The 21,325-nt window shown below is 39.2% G+C and overlaps 1 protein-coding gene across 1 annotated transcript in view; it reads left to right on the top strand.

The window, feature by feature from the left end:
- Positions 1–6,711: 6,711 nt before the first annotated feature.
- LOC145980589 (ras-related protein Rab-32-like) overlaps positions 6,712–21,325 on the top strand; it is a 61,472-nt gene continuing 46,858 nt past the window's right edge. Inside the window, exons 1-2 of the mRNA XM_083113625.1 lie at positions 6,712–7,036; positions 7,254–7,286. Of these exons, the coding sequence (XP_082969751.1) occupies positions 6,937–7,036; positions 7,254–7,286 (133 nt within the window). The 5' untranslated portion in view covers positions 6,712–6,936. The remainder of the gene's footprint in view (positions 7,037–7,253; positions 7,287–21,325) is intronic.

Below are 21,325 nucleotides of genomic sequence, written 5' to 3'. Positions count from 1 at the left end.
GCGCATGGCTACATGGCCCTCATCTCGTGACTCGAACCCGCTACATCTCAATCGCTAAACTAACGTGGCTTCTTCTCCCGTTCCTCTTTTGTCACCCTGACTTATCGGTTAGTGTTAGTAAAGTGTTTATATATGAGGGAAATTGTAAAATGAAGTCTATGCAACAAACTTTCACACATTAGAAGAACTGAAGGAGAATATCAGGAGAGAAACTGTAGCAATTTCAGAAGCTGAACTGTTGCGTGTAAATGGATATTTCCGAAAAACATGCCAAAAACGTGTGGATGCACGAGGACAACATTTTCAACATCCCCTGTGACAAGGTACGTGCTTATTTCGATTGTAATTGAAACTGTAATTCTGAGAACTTGAAGTCATTTTGAACGGTTTTTATAGCGGAGATATCACACGCGATTTGACGGGAGTAGCCGTGTGGGCGGCCCTCAGTCGCCCAAAGTCTCTGCGATTAAAAGTTTTCATCATTATAGACTGAAAGAATTCTCGCAAGTTTAATTACTAACTGTTTTCAAAATGTTACATAATTTTTATATGAGACTTTTCAGTGTCCTATATTATTTACACCATCCACGGCCATCACTATTACAAATCTGATAAGGGAGGTTAATTAAGGGCTTATAAACAGGATGAGGATTGATAGGCACTAAAAACTCGCAAAATAAGCAGGCAAATAAGAACAAAATACAAAATAGGTGCTAATCGTTCTGCACATCGCCCTACGACGCCAGGGGTCCCAGGTTCGATTCCTGGCCTGGGCATGGATGTTTGTGAGTGTTCATTCATCAATTTCATCACACCACTCATGTCCATCTTCGCATATTAGCAAAAAGTGGTACAAAACGCGAAGTAAAATAAATGAAATCAAATCAAATTAAACGTGATGAACATTTTTCATCATTTTCATGGATTAGACACTGAAAAAGCTGTTATCTTCGAAAGAAGCGCTTGTGACTACAACAGTCACAAAATAACACAATACCTGTGAAACATGAATACCACTCACTCAGGCACATAGTGGTTCTGGTAATTTACAATGCATTACAGAGAACAATGATATATTGCGAGCGAAGCGACCAAGAAAATTTTTGGATCCAATTTTTTTGCAGGCTGTAATATTGATTTAACAAGGCGCAAATAATTTCACGGGACGCCAATGCATTCTCTCCTTTACAACTTTTGTGCCTCCCCGATGGTATAGTGGTAGAGTTGACGAGCTGTATCTTTGCGGGTGAACCCTGCCCAAGCACGGCTGCGCAGTAGCAAGGGGGAGGAGCTACCGGCTGCGCGTCATTATCCTTGCGTTCTGTCCTTGCTATCGACCACCCAAAGGGCGATTAGGTGGCAACTACATAAACGTATCTCTCTCACACTCTGCGCGGAGTAGCCAAGGCACTCGCAAAGATATAGCTCGTCAACTCTAACATCGTCGCCTTGTGATCAAGGGGTTCCATACCCGGTGGAAGCACAGTGGTTCGGATCCAACTTTAATCTGTAGGTCCAGTCCCGATTAGCCTTACTGTGCATAAAGTGAACTTAAAACACCAACTCAATCAATCAATACCACTCAGAAATGTCGGTGTTTAAACATAAACGCCTACATTATCTTGCCAAGGAACAAGAAAAGGCATTTTATGGCAAATCGTTAGCCTATTATTGCATAAAATATAAAATAAATCTCCGGAATCAGTCCACGAATTTCCTAAAACCGTGCCAAAAACGAGTGGATGGACGAGGACAACATTTCGAACATCCCCCTGACAATTATCGTGCTTGTTTTGAATGTAATTGTAACTATAATTCTGAGAACTTGAAGTCATTTCGAAGCTAGCGGCTTCCATAGAGGAGATATCGCACGAGATTTGACGGGAGTTTTGTGTCCGGGCGGCCGCCAGCCAAGCGTGCCGCCGTCAGGCGCACAAAGGGAAAAGAAAGACCCTTGTCGTGATAGTTGATTTCATACAAACTTTTAGCGATCTTAACTACACGTACGTTAGATAATAAATAATTTTTTTTATATCTCTATTCTTATGCAGTCTTTTTACCTATTCGTATAGTGATAGCAATTCAATATTAATTTATTATTTTAATATTTTAATTAATTTTATTTAAATTTAATATAATTATAACAATTATTTTATTTGAAACGTTTTATTATTATTATTAGTTCTGAGACACTTGGATTGGTCCTCCAACCCGAAATACATTTCTAAATACGTGCCTGACTGGAGGGTAATGCTCTATTTTGAAAATGCGAAAAGGGAATAACATTTATTTCGCTTTTAACGTAAAAAACGGAAGGGAGGGGGTGGTGAAGGCAGGGGGAGGCATGGTGGAAAGTCTTTCCACCATGGGGGGAGGTCCTCTCGCCCACGGCCTGTGCTCTGGCTTAGGACACAACCGAGAAGAATTCCTAGTTCCCTGATATGTCGCTAGGTGTCTCTGTATCGCGGCGGGGCAGGAAAACTCTTTTGATGCCAACCTCCAGGCCACTCTTAACAGGATGACATCTTTCATCATTCGTTTTCCAGGAGGGAGAAGCGTCTACCTTGCCCCATGCTGGATACATCGATGGAACAAAGTAAACATCGCGGTGCCACGCGAAAGTATTGGTGTCATATTCAGCCCATGAGTTTGCAAGGAATAGATGTAGAAAAAAAATCTTGCTCCGCTCGCAATACAAACGTTTGTGTAAGAGTCACTAAAACGATATTAAATTACCCCCTCCTTTTCGGACTTGATTGTAGAAAAAAAATATATGTTTACTTAAGTGGAAAGGTAAATTTCAGTTATTTAATATTCTATCAGAATAAGCTTAGTAAACAATGTTAACTCGGAAATATAGTGCAAAATGCACAAATTATGTAAGAACTTGCATATACTATACCATTTAAATAAATAAAACAATAGGTATTCCAAATTCAAAAAAATGAGATTTTTAAATAGAGGGTCATATTTCGTGACTAAAATTTTCCACTAACTTTCAAAGATTTTCCGCGATTGAAGTAGTGAAAGTAATAATCTTAATATATTTCAGTGTAGATCGTTTTGAAATGTAAGGAATAATTGTTGCGCCAGGTCTAAAAGAGTCTTCCTTGAGCATAAACGCCACCGCCTTTGGTTTGGGGTGGGGGCATAGGCGCCGACTCCATGGGGCTTGGGGAGGGGCTCGAGCCTCCCCCCCAATGTTAACAATGTGAGGGCAGAGCCCTCCAAAAATGTTGTTTAAGAGGATCTAATGTATTATTTTTCTTCTCTTGTAAAGTTTACTCTGAATTGTGCCACATGAACTTAACTTTAAATACACATTTAAAATGTTCTACACCATCAACTTTGGGGGGCTCAGACCACTAAACCATCAATTTTGGGAGGGCTATGACCAGAAACAGAAAAACACATGACTTATTACTAAATACTAAGTATGTAATTATGAGTATTGTTAACATTTTTGCTAAAAAGAGTTTCAAAAGACGATGTGCATGAACTAGGGGAGTGGGGCTACAAATGGCTCTCACATGACATTCAGAACGAGATCATTGATATATTAGGGAGATCTGTTTTGCGCTCCGTGGTAGCAGATATTAAAAGTCGGGAATATTTTGCTATTATGGTTGACGAAACTTGTGACATATCCATCCGTGGACAATTAATATTCTGCATTCGAACTGTGAATAAAAATTTTGATATTTTTGAGGAATTCATGGCCTTTTATGATATTCTGAACACTGAGGCCAAAACTTAAAAAAGGGAGAGAGTGAGTCATCCATTAATTTATTTCAGTGATCAGAGCCACCCCAATAACTTTGACAAGTCGGCGCCCCTGGGTGGGGGTGGAGGGGCAAGGCACCCTCCGCTTCTCCAATGTATCTCAATGTAGCAGAAGCACCGTTTTGCCTCCTCCAAATTACTCTCAGAATGAAGAGAGAGAGAGAGAGAGAGAAGATATGGAGGGAGGGAGGGAGAAATCATATTATTTTAATATATATGCAAGATTTATGCAAGATCTATTACTACTTATAATATTATGCATAAAATATTACCAGGAACTTTACTTTTCAACTGGATCTAACATCCTTTTTTGATATTCAATAAATATTCAATTCTTTATCTATTTGACATTTAATTTCCTTGCCAGGGCATTTGTTTTATTGTTGTCTTTTAAATTTTGCCCACCTTAGCTTTACGTAAGCTAGATAGTGAATACGTGCTGTTTTATCACAATCCTTATACCGTCTTTTTACCTATTCATCTAATAAAAATATATTAATTAATTACCTACTATTATTAATCATGTGTTTAATTATTTAATATATTTTTTTATTTAAACATTATTATTATTATTATATAATAGACGCTTTTTTGGATACCCCCGAAATGTATTTCTAAGATACGTGCCTGGTTGCAGATTACAGATTTAGTCACATGTCATTTTTCCCAATCGAACTACAAACCTTAGACATTTTTTTAACTGTACTAAGCATAGACGTCCGCAGATTTTTTTCCAGGGGAGGCAAATGAGAAAATTCCCCCCCCCCCCTCCATAATAGAATTGTCTCCTCAAAAAACATTGCTTCAGTTTTAAGTTATGCTCCTCTAACGCCCTTGCAATTAATTAACATATATTACTGTGACTGAAATTAAATTATATGTGTGAAATACGTATGTACTTTTGGGCTAACTTTCATTCCCCCCCCTTCCATGCCCAAGATAGCAAGTAGGGTGTCTTCAATGATTCATTTATTCTGTTGACGTACCACTTTACGCACAGCCAATGCATTGCTCATGTCACGGTAGAAGACACTTTTTGTCTTCGTCAGCCAACATGACGTAACAACCCTTGCTATACGCATGGTGGTTCTGCATGCCTATCGGAACACATGAATCACCACTAAATAGTTTGTTCCTCTCTGTGTGTGCGTGTCTGTGGCAGAGGGAGCAGGTGTTCTAGACCGTGAGAAAGCAGGAGGCTTACACTGAGGGACATGATATATTCTTTGTTACACCTGAAACAGAGAATTTGTGATGGTTAAACACTTCATTCTGTTTGTTTTCTCCTTACTGATAACTACGATCGGACTTGTCCTTTTTATCCCTTTGTATTAAAACACAAGCTGAAATATTATAATTCGTTTCATCTTGTTTTGAGCCTGATTTGATGGTGCATATAACTGCATATTTTGAGGTTTACTACCTATTTTGCAGTATCGAACCCGGGACCTCTTGATTACGAGCCGACGACGCTGCCACTGCGCCATCGGGAATGCCCCATAAGTAAGAGAAAGTGAATCAATAGTAAAAAAGATACAATAGAGTACAGAAAATTAATAACAAGTTCATGTTCACTCCCTATTTTGTTACCTTTCATATTTTATAGTGCCTTTTTTTTAAGTGCCTATTTTCATACATTTAGGTGCCTATTGATGTACAGTCCACTGATAATGGGAATATTTTTATCCGAGTAAATTATTTTTCAAATGTAACATATTTTAGTTTACGCTTTTCACTTCATCATACCGGATTCCCATGACCCCTCTCTTAACCGGGGGGAGGTAGTACTTTAGTATCCTAAAATCCCTCTAGAGAGGTTGGTATTGTACAGTGGGATGCATACGTATTAGCACACAAATTGCCCATCGCCATGCTTATTATCTTTGTTTTACCCAGTGAGAGCTTCAAGAATTCAAACAAGCTACTGACAACCTATACACAGCATACGTAAAATTCCCAGATCTGAAAAGCATGTAGAATGCAAGAGAAAAATTAAAAGAGTCATGGACAATTTGTCGAGTAATACTTGTGCACCCCACCCGCGGTTGGGCGCCACTAGTTAATGGCACTATTGCTCCCAAGAATTATTGAAAGTCGGTGGTACTGTTGGTCACATTTAAAGTAAATAAAATACTTCAATTTTGTATTTTTTCCTATTTTACGTTGATTTTCATCTACTTTATCTAATCAGGAAGACGAGGATGAATTACGATTGGGCAAAATTGAATTACGATTGGCCATTGCTTCAACTGTAATCAAATTAATTTGCCTCTGAAAACAAGATCACATAAGTATTGAATTATGTGTCATCAGCACGTAAATACTATATAATGACTCGAACACAGGATGTAGCTTCCGAATGTATGATTTTTAAATCTAACACCACATCAAGACCTTCGTACACGGGGGCGTCTGCAGAAGGAGGGTCAGGGGGTGCTTGCCTTCCCTGAGATATCTGAAAAAAATTAATGCAATTCGACTAGTGAAATTGTAACATTATTTTATTACAAAGAATATTGTTTCATGTAATTTACAGGATGTAAGTTAATGCAATTAACTGCCATGTCTAACAAAATAACGTTTTCACGAAGATAATGAAATCTTAGTCTGCCCCTGAGAAAAAAACCCTGCGAGCAGCCTTTCTCGCACATATATTTTATTGGGCCGAACCAACTCACTATAAATAGCGGAATGTCGATTCTTTGTGAGGTTTATGATTTACAGTTGTGCGAAAATATTGAAGCAATTACTTTCTCTCCGAAACACAGGCCAAACAGTGCAAGTGGCTTCCTTGTAGTTCAATGTCACGGTCCAATAAATCAACGGAACAGCTGTTTGGCTGGAGGGGAATGTCACACGCTCACTTCCCCTACATCGCGCTTCGTGCCAGACGTCAGCTTACCGCGATAAAATTCAAGCACGAGCAGAACAAGCTCGGAGCAGCTTTACGTAAGGTGCGTGTTGACAGGCTCGCAAAATGTGTCGCTTCGAACTACTGTTTTGTTGATATTCCTACTTAAAAAGGTGACAATTTTATTAGGTGTTTGTAGTTTGTGTGTAGTTCTAGTGAAACTTTCTGCTTCGACAAACTCTTCGGAAGTTTTCGGAATACTTCGTTTCCCGGCATGTGATGCATTGTTTCCTTTCAGCGAAATGGCATCGAAAAGATTGGAAGACACCGAAGTGATGAACGGCGACTGCGCTCCTAGAGAGAAATTGTTCAAATTTCTTGTAATTGGTGATTATGGCGTTGGTAAGCAAACTAAATTCATTACATTACTTGGTATCACTGCTTATTATCTCAAATTCCACCTGCAGCATTAGATACTTTGTAAATCAAGCCGCTCACGATTTAGAGTTGTTTATTTTTAATATAAGTGTTATTTCTTCATTGGAATAAGAAACTATATGCCGTTTGATTTTTATATATGTTAGTTATGCTTCTGAAGTCCTGTACTTTCTTCTTGCAGGCAAGACAGCGATCGTTAGAAGATATACAGAAGGTATGTATTCACATTCCTACTTTCTTGATAGTGGAAGTTTGGTTAGGTTATCAGCATATTTTACGAGAAACTGCATCGTAAATTTTAGGATTTTCATGACAGAAACAGGAACGATTAAGGAATCTTGACTGACCTTCACAACCTACCAGACATTGGCAAACACGGCGAATGTCTGTCGATCTCGATACTCGGTAACAAAAGACTACGAATTCGGGACAGGTATGTTGTTGACCGCCAAGGTCATGGTTATTTGACCTTGATATAGCACATTGTGGAGTCATTAGAAGATAGTTGTTTCCTTCTGTTTTGGTTATTTTACATTACGTGCTCATTGGTTAAGCACGACGTTGGGACAAACACAATGGTACTGTACATACATATTGAGCAGGGTTCGAACCTGGTACCTCTGGTTTCGCAGCGCGTTAATACATTAAATAAAATACTCCACCACGGAGGTCGGTTTGACAGTAGTTGAAGAATTTTACATGTGATACAACTATAATCATATAATAGGTAGCTATAGGCCTATAGCGTTTCTGTCAGAACACACACACGTAACCCAATTTTCAGATTGATGATGGTTACTTTCCATGGCTACAAGTAATGTATAATTTTGTTTTGTAAATAACTTGTGAGCTTATCGGTTCTGCTTACTCATGTGCTTACATAGTTTACAGCACAGTCAGAAATAGCAGCCGAAAATGGGACAACAATATTGAACTTTTCACAGTGTCTATATGTCGTAATGCAGCGTAGCAGATTATAAAATAATACAAAATAACGCCAATCTTATAATTATATTCTACGTAGAACCAAAACCGGCATGTAGACTAGTGCGTCAGGTTGTGTGTGGAAATATATTTCGGGATTAGATTTTCTGCAAAATTACATTTTTTGACCGTCTGGGAATGTTAAATTAATGAACCGAATATATTTATGGTTCAACTTTTTTCTATTAAATGCCACCCTCTGTAATGCAATGGGTATTTTCTTCAAGGTCAAATTGTGTAACATCAAGATTCCTCCTTTCTAGCTAAATTAACGTAATAAATAGTTGTTTTTAAATGACTTATAGTTGTAGTTTATGGTTCTTACAAGCATGTAAACACAGTATTTGAACACGATAATGTTCGTATGCAATGGTTGAAGTGGAAGTTTCTCGTGTTGTGACATTCGAAACGTTATCAACAGCTAGATGCGGATGGATGACCTATTTGTAAAGCAGTTCAGAGGTGGTGCATGAGGTTATTTAGAGATGTTACGTTATTTATATGCACACGGCGAACTCATGGCATGATATTAATGAAGGAGAGTACTAAGTTAAACTCTACAAGCAAATAGATTGGTTTTCTTTTCCCTTGGCCAATGCTGCAAAAAAATACAAGGGTTATTGTAGACGGAAGAATTTCTAGACGAGCACCAATGCACAGAATTTTCAGTCTGGGAGTCCCAAAACGATGAGCTAGAGCTTCGTGAAAATTCTAGATGTTGTATGGGGGGGGGGGGGGGGCATGGGGTAGGCACCACTACAGGTCGAATGGCATAATTTTCCCTTTCAATTTTATTTTTTTGTATTTCTAGAATTCAGAAGTTAGGTGTGAGTTCACTTTTATGCCGATAGGAACTGCACTTGCAGTTTAAAGTGTGTTACGAACCACAGTGCAATGTGCCTCCACCAGGAATCGAAACCATAAACGCTCCATTACATTGCGATAGCACACGCTGTTGGGATGGCAATGTCCACAGTGAGTGCAGTGACATATCAATATCCGCAGTGGTGTGGCCAAGCCAGGGGTTAGTGGGGACCATAACTGCTCTTTTGTTCAGGAATTCCTTAAAAATGAACGACAAATTCTGGAAAAGATGTCCATACACCCCCCCCCCCCCCGTACACGTCACAACCTCTCTAGCTAACCTCCGTTGTAGAGTGGGTTAGCACAGCGCGCTATGACGCCAGAGGTCCCGGGTTCGAACCCTGGCCTGTGCATGGGTCCTTGTGAGTGTCCCTTCATCATATCATCCCTTACCCTCATCTTTGCGATTAGCCAAAAGTGGCAGAAAAGCGACGTCAAATCAAGCCAGAGCCTATTTGGACTGTAAACAACTGAGTTAAAATATACATTATGAGTATAATGTCTTGCACTTTTCACGTCACAGCCAATCAGAGTGCTTACAAGTGCTGAAGCACTACAAGCAGGCCAGAGTTTTATTTGAGGGGGTTGGGGGCTCATCCCTTATCAGCAGCCGCAATCTAATGGCGAAAATGTGGGGGTTAGAATTCCTGAAAGTAAATTTCTCAGTATATTTCAACTTATTACACAAGATGTTTAATTCTGCTAAGGAAGTTAAATTAACACTATTTAAATTAGATATTTGTAGGATTTCGGGGGCTTCAGCCACCAGAGCCCTTTCCCTGGCTACGTGCCTGACTGCAAGTGATGAAATATAGCACTTTCTATTCAACATGGCATAGCCCCGCCCGTCCCACGAATTTCTTTGACACGCCACTGAATCGTGTATGCGCTTCTTGGTGGCCGATACGTCGCCGTAAACAGAATGACCTTGTAACATTGTGGCACATATTCCGAAACGTTAGGTCCTTTACCTGTGTGCAAGCCCAGAACTTGAACCGGTTTTATAACCAGCCTTTCTTCTTCGCCCAAGAAGCCAAGTGAGATTTTCGCCTGTCGCCATTGTGCACAGGATTAAGTTTCTGCTAAAGCTGCTTTTCTCAGCCCCACCCTTGGTTGAGATAACAAAAACGTCGTGAAACGATATAGTTCACTTAATATTGTCAACCTTTTGCCGGTGCCGATTTCCAATTCTCCTCGCAGACGACGTGATATTATATTTCGCTTGTGAACGAAAATAGTAATATAGAAGGGCGTGTGTGAAAACCAGTGATGTGCCGTAGACTATAAGTTTACGTCTACATGCGTTGTCTACACGTAATCTATGCGTAGATTACATTGGGTTGTAGTTTACATAGACTACGTAGACAATCTAAAGTGCATTAAAATTAATTTTCAAGGCTTTCACGAAAGGAAAGTGACATTTTCAACTATATTGGTTGCTAACGAAATGAAAAGAATTATATTTACAACAAAATTTCTCTTCTCTTCTATCATCAACTATGGAAGAAGATAAATAGTATGCAACAACAGATGGCAGTCGTGAGGCAAGAGTGGTCTTTTTCCCATGAAACACTAGAATATTTCCTACATTAGGTTTCTTCGTAGGTGAAAAATTGGTCGAATTTGGAAGAAAGAGTATGAAAAGTTCTCTTCACACATCAGCAACTGATACGCAATATAATTTTCTTTTAATTCCATGGCGCTCTTTGTTAAGTTATCACCTTTCGCCATGTTGTTTACATAGATTACCTAATCTACGTGTATAAAATAGTCTACGTGTAGAATGTAGACTATCGTTGTTTACGCGTAGACGCTCATCACTGGTGAAAATCGAAAGCAATTACATTGGATACAAGAGACACAAACTATTCTTGCATTCTTTGTATGTTAGTGACAATCATGGGTGGCGCCAGAAATTTTTGAATAGTAGACATATGATTATTATTAGCATGAATTTACAATACCGGAAGTATCTCTAATTGCTTTCAAATTCGGCATACTCACTAACTTTTGGCCTCGTAATCACCAATCTGCAGTTAACATTTGGGGGTCACGTCTAGAAATTGCAAAATAACCTTGTCAGTTACCGCTATGATTCTCCGTACACTAACATGGAAACATTTTTTTCTGATATGAAGACGTCTTGCTATCCGCAAAACGGTCTTGCTACCGTGTGTTGTGTCATAACATGTTTGCCCCACGAACCATTCACGGTAAGGTTAGGTTAGGTTAGGCAAGCATAGTTAGAATTAAGGGTCATCATAAACATAGTTTTAAACGCTAATCATTGCAAAAAATAGTTGTTTTCTTCATAAATCAAGGGTGTTTACTCCGTTCACGGACACACCTTTTTTGGTAAAGACTAGGATGTCATCTGATGATGATCTTATCTGCTGAAGTGTCTTGATGAATTCAGTGGAGTTTGTCACATAATGTTCACATTTGCCTATCAGTGGTTGAAGATGGGCTGTGAGGAATTTAGCAAGTCTGTACGTTGGGCATCTAATGGCGCTGACGATCGGTCTTAATGGCACTGCGGTTTTGTGTATTTTTGGCAGTCCAATACCACCACGACTGTAGCCCGAGAGAATCTGTTCATCATTCGTCGCCAAGAAAGCTTCAAGTCTTACTTGTGGAACTATTTATTCTTCGCATTAAATGATAGAATAGGAGAACAATCTGATTGCTGTATTTCACACTGAATTTTTTCGATGCAATGCAGTTTTTACTTACTTTTTCTGTCAGAATACTAACTGAACGTCATTTCTTCTGCTTTTGGCAAATTGAAATGAATGGTGCCAATATCCAGGGTGTGACGACGGAAAGTTACCCTCCCATTTCAGAGGCCCTTTGGTGACAATGGTACAATTAATGCAGTGTCACTTGGACACTGCCTAGTTATTCTATCACTTATACCTATTACAACAACATTCTGGGTGTGGACTTCTTCCTTCGTCTTCAGGTTGGCCAATTTTTTTGCCGTTGGTGGGGATCGAACCTGCGACAGACGTGTGGTTTCACCACGAATAAAGGGGCAACGTGAGGCTCGCTTTGTTATCATTAATCTTAGGCATCTGAAGGGCTATCCCCCCACTCCCCGAAATCTGCCCAAACAGAGAAATTTGTAAATTGAAGGATACTTCCTGGAATACGGAATGTAAAACGAAGGAAAAGGAGTTTGGTTTCGGAATAGCCCCAATTGCTTGTACGGTACATCTTATTATCATTTTAATTCAATTTCCAAGTCATAGAACAATAACAACCTACGTGTCGGAGTAGTTAGCATGGTGCCCAAGGTTCGAATCCCGGCCTGGGCATAGGTGTTCTTTGTGAGTGTCCCTACATCCATTTCATCATACCATCACTCATCCTCATATTCGCGATTAGCCATAAGTGACAGAAAAAGCTAAAATAAACCAAATCAATCAGGTAACAAAGGATTGTCTCCTCCTTCCTGAACCATACATAGAAACTACATTTCCATATCTTTCGACATACGTTCCACCACATGGCGAATTAATAATCACATAAATCTTGCACGCTATGAAAAAGAAAGCATTTGTAGCACAAATGTGTTTTGTTACGGTAGTCCTGTTTAACTTCTGGTTGTAGAAATATCAAGGTCCGACTTCACGCTTGTAATTGCTGCAGGAAAAGAAAAACCAGGTAATGCGTAGCCCAGAATAACGATGACATTGAAGCAAATTGCATGTTTAGAAACGCGTAAATTTTTTTTCTGGTCACGGGGCAGCATATTGTACTTAGAGTCCATTTCTTGTCAATTATTGATTGGTTTATAGTTTATATCATTTCGCATTTCTGCCACTTTTGGCTAATCGCGAAGATGATGAATGAGATGGTGACATTCACAAGCATATATGGTCAATACATATAATACTGGCCATAGGTCCAGACGCCACAGCCTCGATAGTCTACAAAATGCTGTCCAGGGTGTTCTACGTGCTCACCGTTCTCATAAAGATTGAGAACAACTGGTCTAAAACGTGGTATTCATTGCACGATGACCAACTTCCCCGTTTTTATTGCATGAGCGGCACAATGTGCAACTATGTACAGTACATATAAGAAACCCTCGTCCACTTTGGAATCCATAGTAGATATTATTGATTGCTCTCTGTTCCTCGACCTTGCTTCATTTTCATATTTTTTCGTCCTTCGATTTGGAGGAATCGTGCAGGAAGTCGAGAGAAATTGCTCCATTGAATGTCACGAAAGGCTTGAATTCGTGAAATAAGAGTCTGTTTGCCATGGTGATCACAGCAGACACGTGGTAAGAAGGCAACAGATTACCAAAGGAATTACAAATTTTTGCTTCGTGTTCTGAAGCCAGTCTCACGTAATGACTCGCTACGACAACCTTAGTCATGTAACATGATGTAGACTTATTAGGTATGTTTCTTGAATTCTTCTATTCTTTCAGGTAGAATTTTTATGTAACGGATTATCAGTTGGGGGAATTGCAGTGCGTTCTTTAAAAACATTGTCGACAAGCCTTGTGGTTTTGTGAAAATATGCATGTGATTGGAGGAAAACCACCGTGTGTTACTGGCAACATTGCAACAAGAGTACTGTGCTCTGGGAAGTAGAAATAAGGGAGGTTGGCCTTGAACCGCATCCACTTCTGTAAAACCCTAACTAGGGGTGAACTGAGGAACTTTCTACAGTTCATTTATACTTGCTTCCAGTTCTCTACTTTTTAGGAGTTTAATAATAATGCGCGTTATAAAATTATGATCTCAATGTACGTACAATTGACTAGGTTAGCTACTGTCAAGAGTTGATTGCTGTCTATCGCTCCACCCACAGCCCAAGAACAGTGGACACACACGCTTCGCTGCTCCGCCTGAGGAACCTCGCTGGTATCACTACAAACACAGGAGTGGAAAAGGGCAGGGGGAAGGTTGCGGTTTTAAAGCATCCAGCGAGGAAGCATCGTGGGTTTCCTCAATCAGTGATGCCAACCGCAGGAAAATTGTACTAAGCCTAGCACAGTTTGATCTTTGTTGGCATCTAGCACCCGACTTTTGGCATAATGGTACCGTAAAATAAGGCATAACCTGCAAACGTGGGTCTCTGGGAGAGGGAAATCGAATTCAAAGGAATATGCTTGCAGGATATAAAAGTAAAATTAGGTCCAAATCTTTTTTTTACTTCACCACCGGAAATGTTTCGAATAAAAGGGAGTATGTATAGTTGTATACACAGCGACAAGCTTTTCACAACCGTGCCAGATTTTGTCCGTGAGGAAATTTTATGGCAGGAAATCTGTAGAAGGTTGGGGGTAAACAGATACTTTTCTAAAACCGTTTCAAGTTCAGTGCTGAACAGATTTCGTTTTCTGAGCCACCATACAAATTTTTCCAAACCTTCCTCGGTTTACCATAACTTCTTCCTACACCCTAAAAAAGCCATGAGTCGCCACTGAGAGTAAGATATCTTGACTTCTGAATTATTTTTGTTATAGTCACCGCGAAATGACCCATGCCTCGCACCAACCTAGGACCGGCCCTGAATACAAGTTTTTGAAGATTTAGCAACACACCTTGGTAAGTAAATCGCATAGTGAGGCAGTTTAGTTTTGGGGGATGTTTTCATTCTTTCTGATTAACGAGTACTGATTCCATTACGCTATAATAAACACAAACAGTGGGGGGTGGGGGCAAGGACAGTTTATTTTCCCTTGGTTTAGCATAGCCCAGGGGAAAACTGCCGTCCCTTATCGCCGCCACTGAGCACAAACATTTCACTTTCGCTGTTACCCCATTAAAAAAAAAATGCGCCGCCTCTGTGATTGTAGACCAGGTGATGGGTATCACTTCGAATCTGAGAAGGACGCGTGCCCGAACGTGATTCACCCACCTTGAATGCGGATCGATATTACATTCCTTGGTCGGGTTATCGCACGGGGTCTCGGATCGACATTTCTTTTCCCAGAATTGGATTACCATAAGCAGTGCCGATTGATAACAAGGATGAGGAAAGCGTCTCACGTGTCAAACAATTACACCCGTGATGACGTATCGAATTGATTCAGTTCGATTAAGTAAACATAGAGGTCGACGGATATGCAAGCAAGCAGTCAAACTCTGCATGTTTGTGTAATGCATTGATTGATTGATTTAGTTTATTTTACTTCGCGTTTTGTGCCTCTTGGCTAATTTGCGAAGATGGGGATGAGTGATGAAATGATGAAATTGATGAATGGACATTCACAAACAACCAAGCCCGACCGGGATTCGAACCCGGGACCCTTGGCGTCGCAGCGCGATGTGCTAACCACTCGGCCACAGGGTCGGGCTGTAATGCATTGATAAACGAGGAATACATTCCCATTTATTATATATAACTGCAGCACGTTATTTGGTTTACCCAGATTGAATTTCCTGTCTTAAGTTGTGTAACAATTTGTGTTTAAGTACTCAAATTGTGGGTTTTTAAAATCTTATGCTCAACTCTAAAACAATGTTTGAATGTATATTTATATAATTTACTGTATAACATGTCAGATTAACTTAAGCATTCAACCAATCAAACGTGCTAGCTTTCCATTATTTCGAAAATTTCAACAATTAAAAAAATATGGGCAGTTTAACAGGCTATTATATTCAATGAAAATCAATTATTACGTTCAACTAAACTATTTTGGGGTGATTATCATGAACGATTTTGTGCGGTAATGCGTCCACTGTCTTGTGTAGGATGGGCACTTCTGTTTAGGGGGACGGGAAGATCAAGTATAGTATTAGGTAGGGTTGTTAAAGGTCCAAGAATTTTAAATAAATTCAATTCCGGTCCAGGAGAGAAAATCAGCAAGCGTAAATGGGTTCTGGACCGTAAAGAACCTCTTTATCTGAAAAGTATTTCAATTCGGTCCAGGAACCTTTTTTTCGGATCAATTTCAATTCGGTCCAGGAACATTTTTTCAATGAAACAATAAGCAACTTGGACCGAATTTAAATTGTGCAAGGAAAAAGATTCCGGTCCCAATAGAACCCATTATAATTTATGGGTTCCTTACCTTTATAATAACAACCCTGGTATTAAGTAAAGCTTAAAAAGAAAAGCTACTTTCAGTAGACACGCTGAGTAATTAAATACACTATGGGGAATATGATATAATTTGGGGAGGGACGCGCCATTATCATTGGGGGAGATTGAGATTGCCACTTTCCTTTCGTCTCCCCTTTCGGGGCTACCTTAAAAAATAAGGGAACGCTAATTAAAGCCCCTATCACACGGAACTGGATTTCTAGTAGGAATGCCCTAGTTGGTGCTGAACTAACTTTCTAGGTAGCAATCATGGCTGACTGCTTGACTGGTTTTGAGGAATAGGACATGTTCTAATTGCTACTGGCTTTCCTCGACTAGATACTGTGGAACAGCCAATCAGAGCAAAGTTTGAGCATGTGAAGATAATCTGTGACTTCGCAAAAGGGAGTTTTTTGTCTGTGGTTTCCTAGTGTTGGCTGTTTTTGTTAGCAACGAGATGATGACGTGCAGTGCATTCGCGTTCAGGTCATTAATATTTAGGTATTTATGCAAAGCGATGAGATGTGTACGTGACAAATAAAATTAGCCGAAAATGAAAATCCTTATTATTACAAGTGTATTAAATTAATGTTTGATTTTTTAAAATTTCTTAATGAATTCTTGGAATCTTATGTATGAATATTGATATGCTACCAGAGTTTTTTTTTGATCCAATTTCTAGTTCATGCTTTTCTTTTTTAATTTTTGATAAAAGCACAACATTCTTTAAATTGATCGTCCATCTTTAAGCCGTCTTTAGACGAAAGCATTTTCTTTTAATATTTTCGCTAGCATAAATGCTATCTACGCCATCTATGCTGAGTGCACGGTATTTGTTTACAATTGAAACAACTAAAATATTGTTCCATACGTGTACAGTAACCGTTGTAAAGTATGTATTTTAGCAGTGCCATTGTTTTATACCTAATAACGTTTTATACAGGACGTTATTCCTCTCGGTTCAATAGTTATCGGCTTTTAAAAATGTGAAGTGATACATTGTTTACATCTCACGCGGCCGCCATTACATTTTCACTCGTCTATCGACAAGTACGATAACAAGTATAGTGTGAGGCGAAAACTATACTGCTTTTCCGGATTCTCTGGAGTAGCGACGCGCAGAGGGGAAAGCTTGTGGGAGGGGCCAGACTAGGTGGGGAAGGGTGCGTGATGAAAGCAACGAAGTGCTGCGCAGTGTAACGGCCTTAAAGTAAAGCGCTTTCTGCTGCCAATTTCTTCTTTTATTCTTAACAATGGCCAGTGTATTGTTTTACACAAATAACAAATAATATTGCACGTTTATTTGTCTTTTGATGCTACGAAGAACAGAAAAACATACATTTAAAAAAAACATGCAAATAACCACAAACTATGAAACATCATGTATCAAAATGTGTTTTAAAACAAGTCTTTTTAAACTTTTCAAACAAGTTGTTCTCGAACACATTCAGCACTATGAGGCACTCTCCTGAATGCAGAGTTCCCCTAGACTTGCGAGCTGACATGTTTACAACAGAACTACTGGACCGCGAATGAGCAGTCGAGTCGCCCCCTCCCGTTGATGCCCCTCCCCTCCGCGCGTTCATTGGACGAGGCGCACACCTTTCAAAATGCGTTCGCGTTCTCTTACTCCAGAGAATCCGGGAAAGGAATATAGCAAATGGGTAGCTATACCGCGTTTGTTACAACCTGTCCCGGTTCCCGCGGTCGCTGGCTTTTCTCCGTGCTGGGGAAAGTCAAAGCCAGGCAGCCAATTAAAATACGCAACGTCGAAACAGCGTCTACGTAAGCGCCTCTCTTCTGGCTTCCATTCGCTCCTCGCTGCCCAGCAGACGATTTTTTCCTCGTTTCTCATTGGCACCGAAACTGTCGAGCGATCCCTAGCGCGGGAAACGGGACAGGTTCTACCAAACGCGGTATAGTCCAGCGCCAACTAGGGCATTCCTACTGGAAATCCACGTCCGTGTGATTCAGGCTTAAATCAGTACTGCTACTTGGACTGCGCTACTAGCTATTACACCATGTTGTAAAGTCATTCATGGTTCGAACTTATTTGCGCACTGTGACATAAAATAGAGATATCACATTCAGTGCCACCACCTGCCAATTTTCAGCAAACAACGAGGTGGTCTTACAAGGGTGCGGTTCTTTTCCTAACTTCCAATTATTCTTGGTGAATGTCCACAATTTTTCTCATGCTCGCTATAGAAGCTGGGAGTTTTAAAGTCCAATACGAGAGTCAACATTCCATTTATATTGTTTGTTTGAACAAGCTATCTTGTCCTGTTACGCTCTCCTTAAACGACACACGTCTACCTTTTGTTTTCAAAGAACAGTGAATGCTCTTTCACAATATGTAGTCTCAAAACCATTAGTCTTATCTTTAGCACACAAATTGTGTGGTAAATTCCCAAGATACATGAGCAAATATATACTAGTAGTCTGATAATATTAAATACTATATACGCAATGCTTGTACACCCTATAGGGGGATTAAATACTAAATCTAACTGCATTTGCCAAGATCAGACACTGAATATGTATTAAACATTTCTCTAAAACTGTATTAGCTAGATATATTTCTTCCAAAACTGTAATTATATTTTATTTTCCTTCATTATTTTTCAGTGATATTGAATATGCTTGCTTCATTAGTTATTTAAAATACATGTAAAACCTGTAAAAAAATGATGGAATTTGGTTTGGCATGAAATGAGTTGACGTCAGAATCTCTTAGTTATCAACCGCATCGTTCGTTGAATATTTCAACATTTTTTATTGACTTGAGTTCCTCGAGTGGCGTTAAACAAAGGTATTACATGAATATGGGCGTCGGGAAGGGGGATCGAACGGTCCGTTGCCCCCCTTTGAAATTGGTATGTATCATTTCAAGTTATGAAAAGGCAGAAAGCGAGTTATTTTAATTGTTAGTAACAGTTAGTTAGTATTTAATCAAATTGAAAACTGCATTAGATCGAAAAAAGAATAGTGTAAAATATAGGAACGAGCTTAAATTTTCATCTTCTACCATTTAATCAAAATAATAAATGATTGCACAGTTTCCAAAATTCCAAAAATTAAAGTTTTATGGGGAAAGCCACACAACCTGAACTTTATAAATAATTTTCCCCTGTAGCTTTTAAAGCCTATTTTGAACAAGGTGTATAAAGGTTAGTAACAAAATACAATAACTATTATTATCAGCACACTAACTATATTAAATAACATGGGAAACAGTTGTGCTGAAACATCTGGGGGGTCGGGTAGCAAAGTCTCCCTATGTAGGCTAATAATTATAATAATAAATTTGTAATGCAATTTGTTCAGTTTTATTAGATTATAATAGTTATTGTAAAACAACAATTATAACCGTAGTAGACCTAGTGGCCCGGTACCCAGTCATCATTTGGAGCTCGAACCATCATTTGGAGCTCGGTGGGGCAGAGCACAGTTTGGTTGCACATATTCACTTTCCCGGCACACAAGTACGACAGTGTCTTTGAAAATGTTGTAGTACAAGTGGCCCGGTACTGAATTTTCATTTGGGGCTTGTGGGGCTCGTCGTAGCCTTTTATGATGTATATTTTGAGGGGCACAGAGTTGGCGACACTGTGGGTTTTTACTGTAGCCTTTTATGAGGGGGGGTTTATTGCTTTTTGTTTACATCTGGTAACACTGCCGTAGTTTGACAGTGTTGTTAACCTACTGGGTTTTTTTACTGAGGCTCGAATCATCATGTGGGGCTCATCGTAGCTTTATATGATGTATATTTTGAGGGGCACAGAGTTGACGACACTGTGGGTTTTTACTGTAGTTTTTTATGAGGGGGGGGGTTTATTGCCCTCTGTTTACATCTGGCAACTCTATTGGATGTTTTTTTTTTGAGGCTCGAAATTATTATTTGAGGCTTGAAATTATTATTTGAGGCTCGTCGGTGTTACCAACCCACTCTACAAAAATTCTACTATATGATCTTTCACTGGCTAAGCTAACCTACAAATAGGAGTTATATATAGCACTGACTTATAAACCCACTGGGTTCTCTTGGCATGTTTTTTTCATGATGTGTTGCTAGACTATTGAGCATCTTGGCGTATACAATGTATATATTTTGAGAGTAGGTAAACCTACATCCAGGAACTGGCAACACTAGTTTCTGACAGTGAATTTGAAATAAAATATTAAACAAAATACATGAGTAAGCACTGTGATTACAAATAGTACCAGTGTTATGCCCCCAACTCCAACTGGGCAACTGGGGAAAATAATTGTACAACAATTTTTACCTAATTGTACAATACTTGTACCTAATTGTACAACATATACACAGACATAAAAGAGAGAACCTTCCCGCAACTTACTTCGTGTACAATTTATATGATTTTACAACTGTGAAAAGAAAGCATATGTGTTCTGTATGCACACATTCATTCTTATTTTTCGAAGTTGAATGGAAGCACATGTTTTTTTACGCTCTCGTAATACTGACCTTGCCCCAGTGATTTTAAATTGCTTCCATCCGGTTTTTTTTTTCTGTGTTATTTCCGCATGCACGCAACATTCGCTTTCAATAGTTTAATGAAATACAGAAGTAGTGTTAGTTTAGCAGGTTTTGAGTTTACAATTTATTAAATTAAACAATAATTTATGTAAGATTATACTTGTACTTACCGAACACAAAATAATAAAAGCACATGTGAATTTTTGCGTGTGTTCATGTTATATGACGACTGAGTAAGAAATAATGTTGACTCCTCGAAAGATAAAGTACTCCACGTCACCAAAAAAAATATCTCTTCTTGTCGATAAGTTGTCATGTTGTAATCAAAGGGTCCCGGGTTCGACACCTACTGGATTCCGATTCTATTTTAAACTGTATGCCCAGTCCTCCGATTAATCTATCTGTGCATAGAGTAAACTTAAAAAGTTGGTTAATTATTGTTGCGATTAAGGATTAAAAAAAAGAGTGGGTGAAGTCAGATTCAAAAAGAATGCCACGTGATTATTTTGATTCAATAGCTTCGTCTAGTTTGCTGCATTTTTTAACTGCACTCACGTGTTTAGTTGGTTACACGGTGCAACCTATCTTGTTGATTTGGTGTCATGTAGTGTATTTGGTGTCTGCACCACGTCTTGGAGAGGTGTAATATGTGGTGTGGTGTATGACCACGTGGTGAGTGGTTAACTAATCAAATGAATGTTTAAAGCAGCAGACAGGCATTTGTTGAATCTTCTGAACTTGAACACTGCTATTCGTCTACTTGGTTGAACGTTATTTTCTTTCACCAGCCTGACACCGGGATACACCTGCACTGCAAAGAAGTGCAGCGTACTAGACGAGGATATTAAATTGCT

Source organism: Lepisma saccharinum, chromosome 28 (assembly GCF_977018435.1).
Source record: "Lepisma saccharinum chromosome 28, izLepSacc3.1, whole genome shotgun sequence".
NCBI lineage: Eukaryota > Metazoa > Arthropoda > Insecta > Zygentoma > Lepismatidae > Lepisma > Lepisma saccharinum.
The sequence above is the reverse complement of the archived record's forward strand: the minus strand, read 5'-3'. Positions and strand labels throughout refer to the sequence as shown.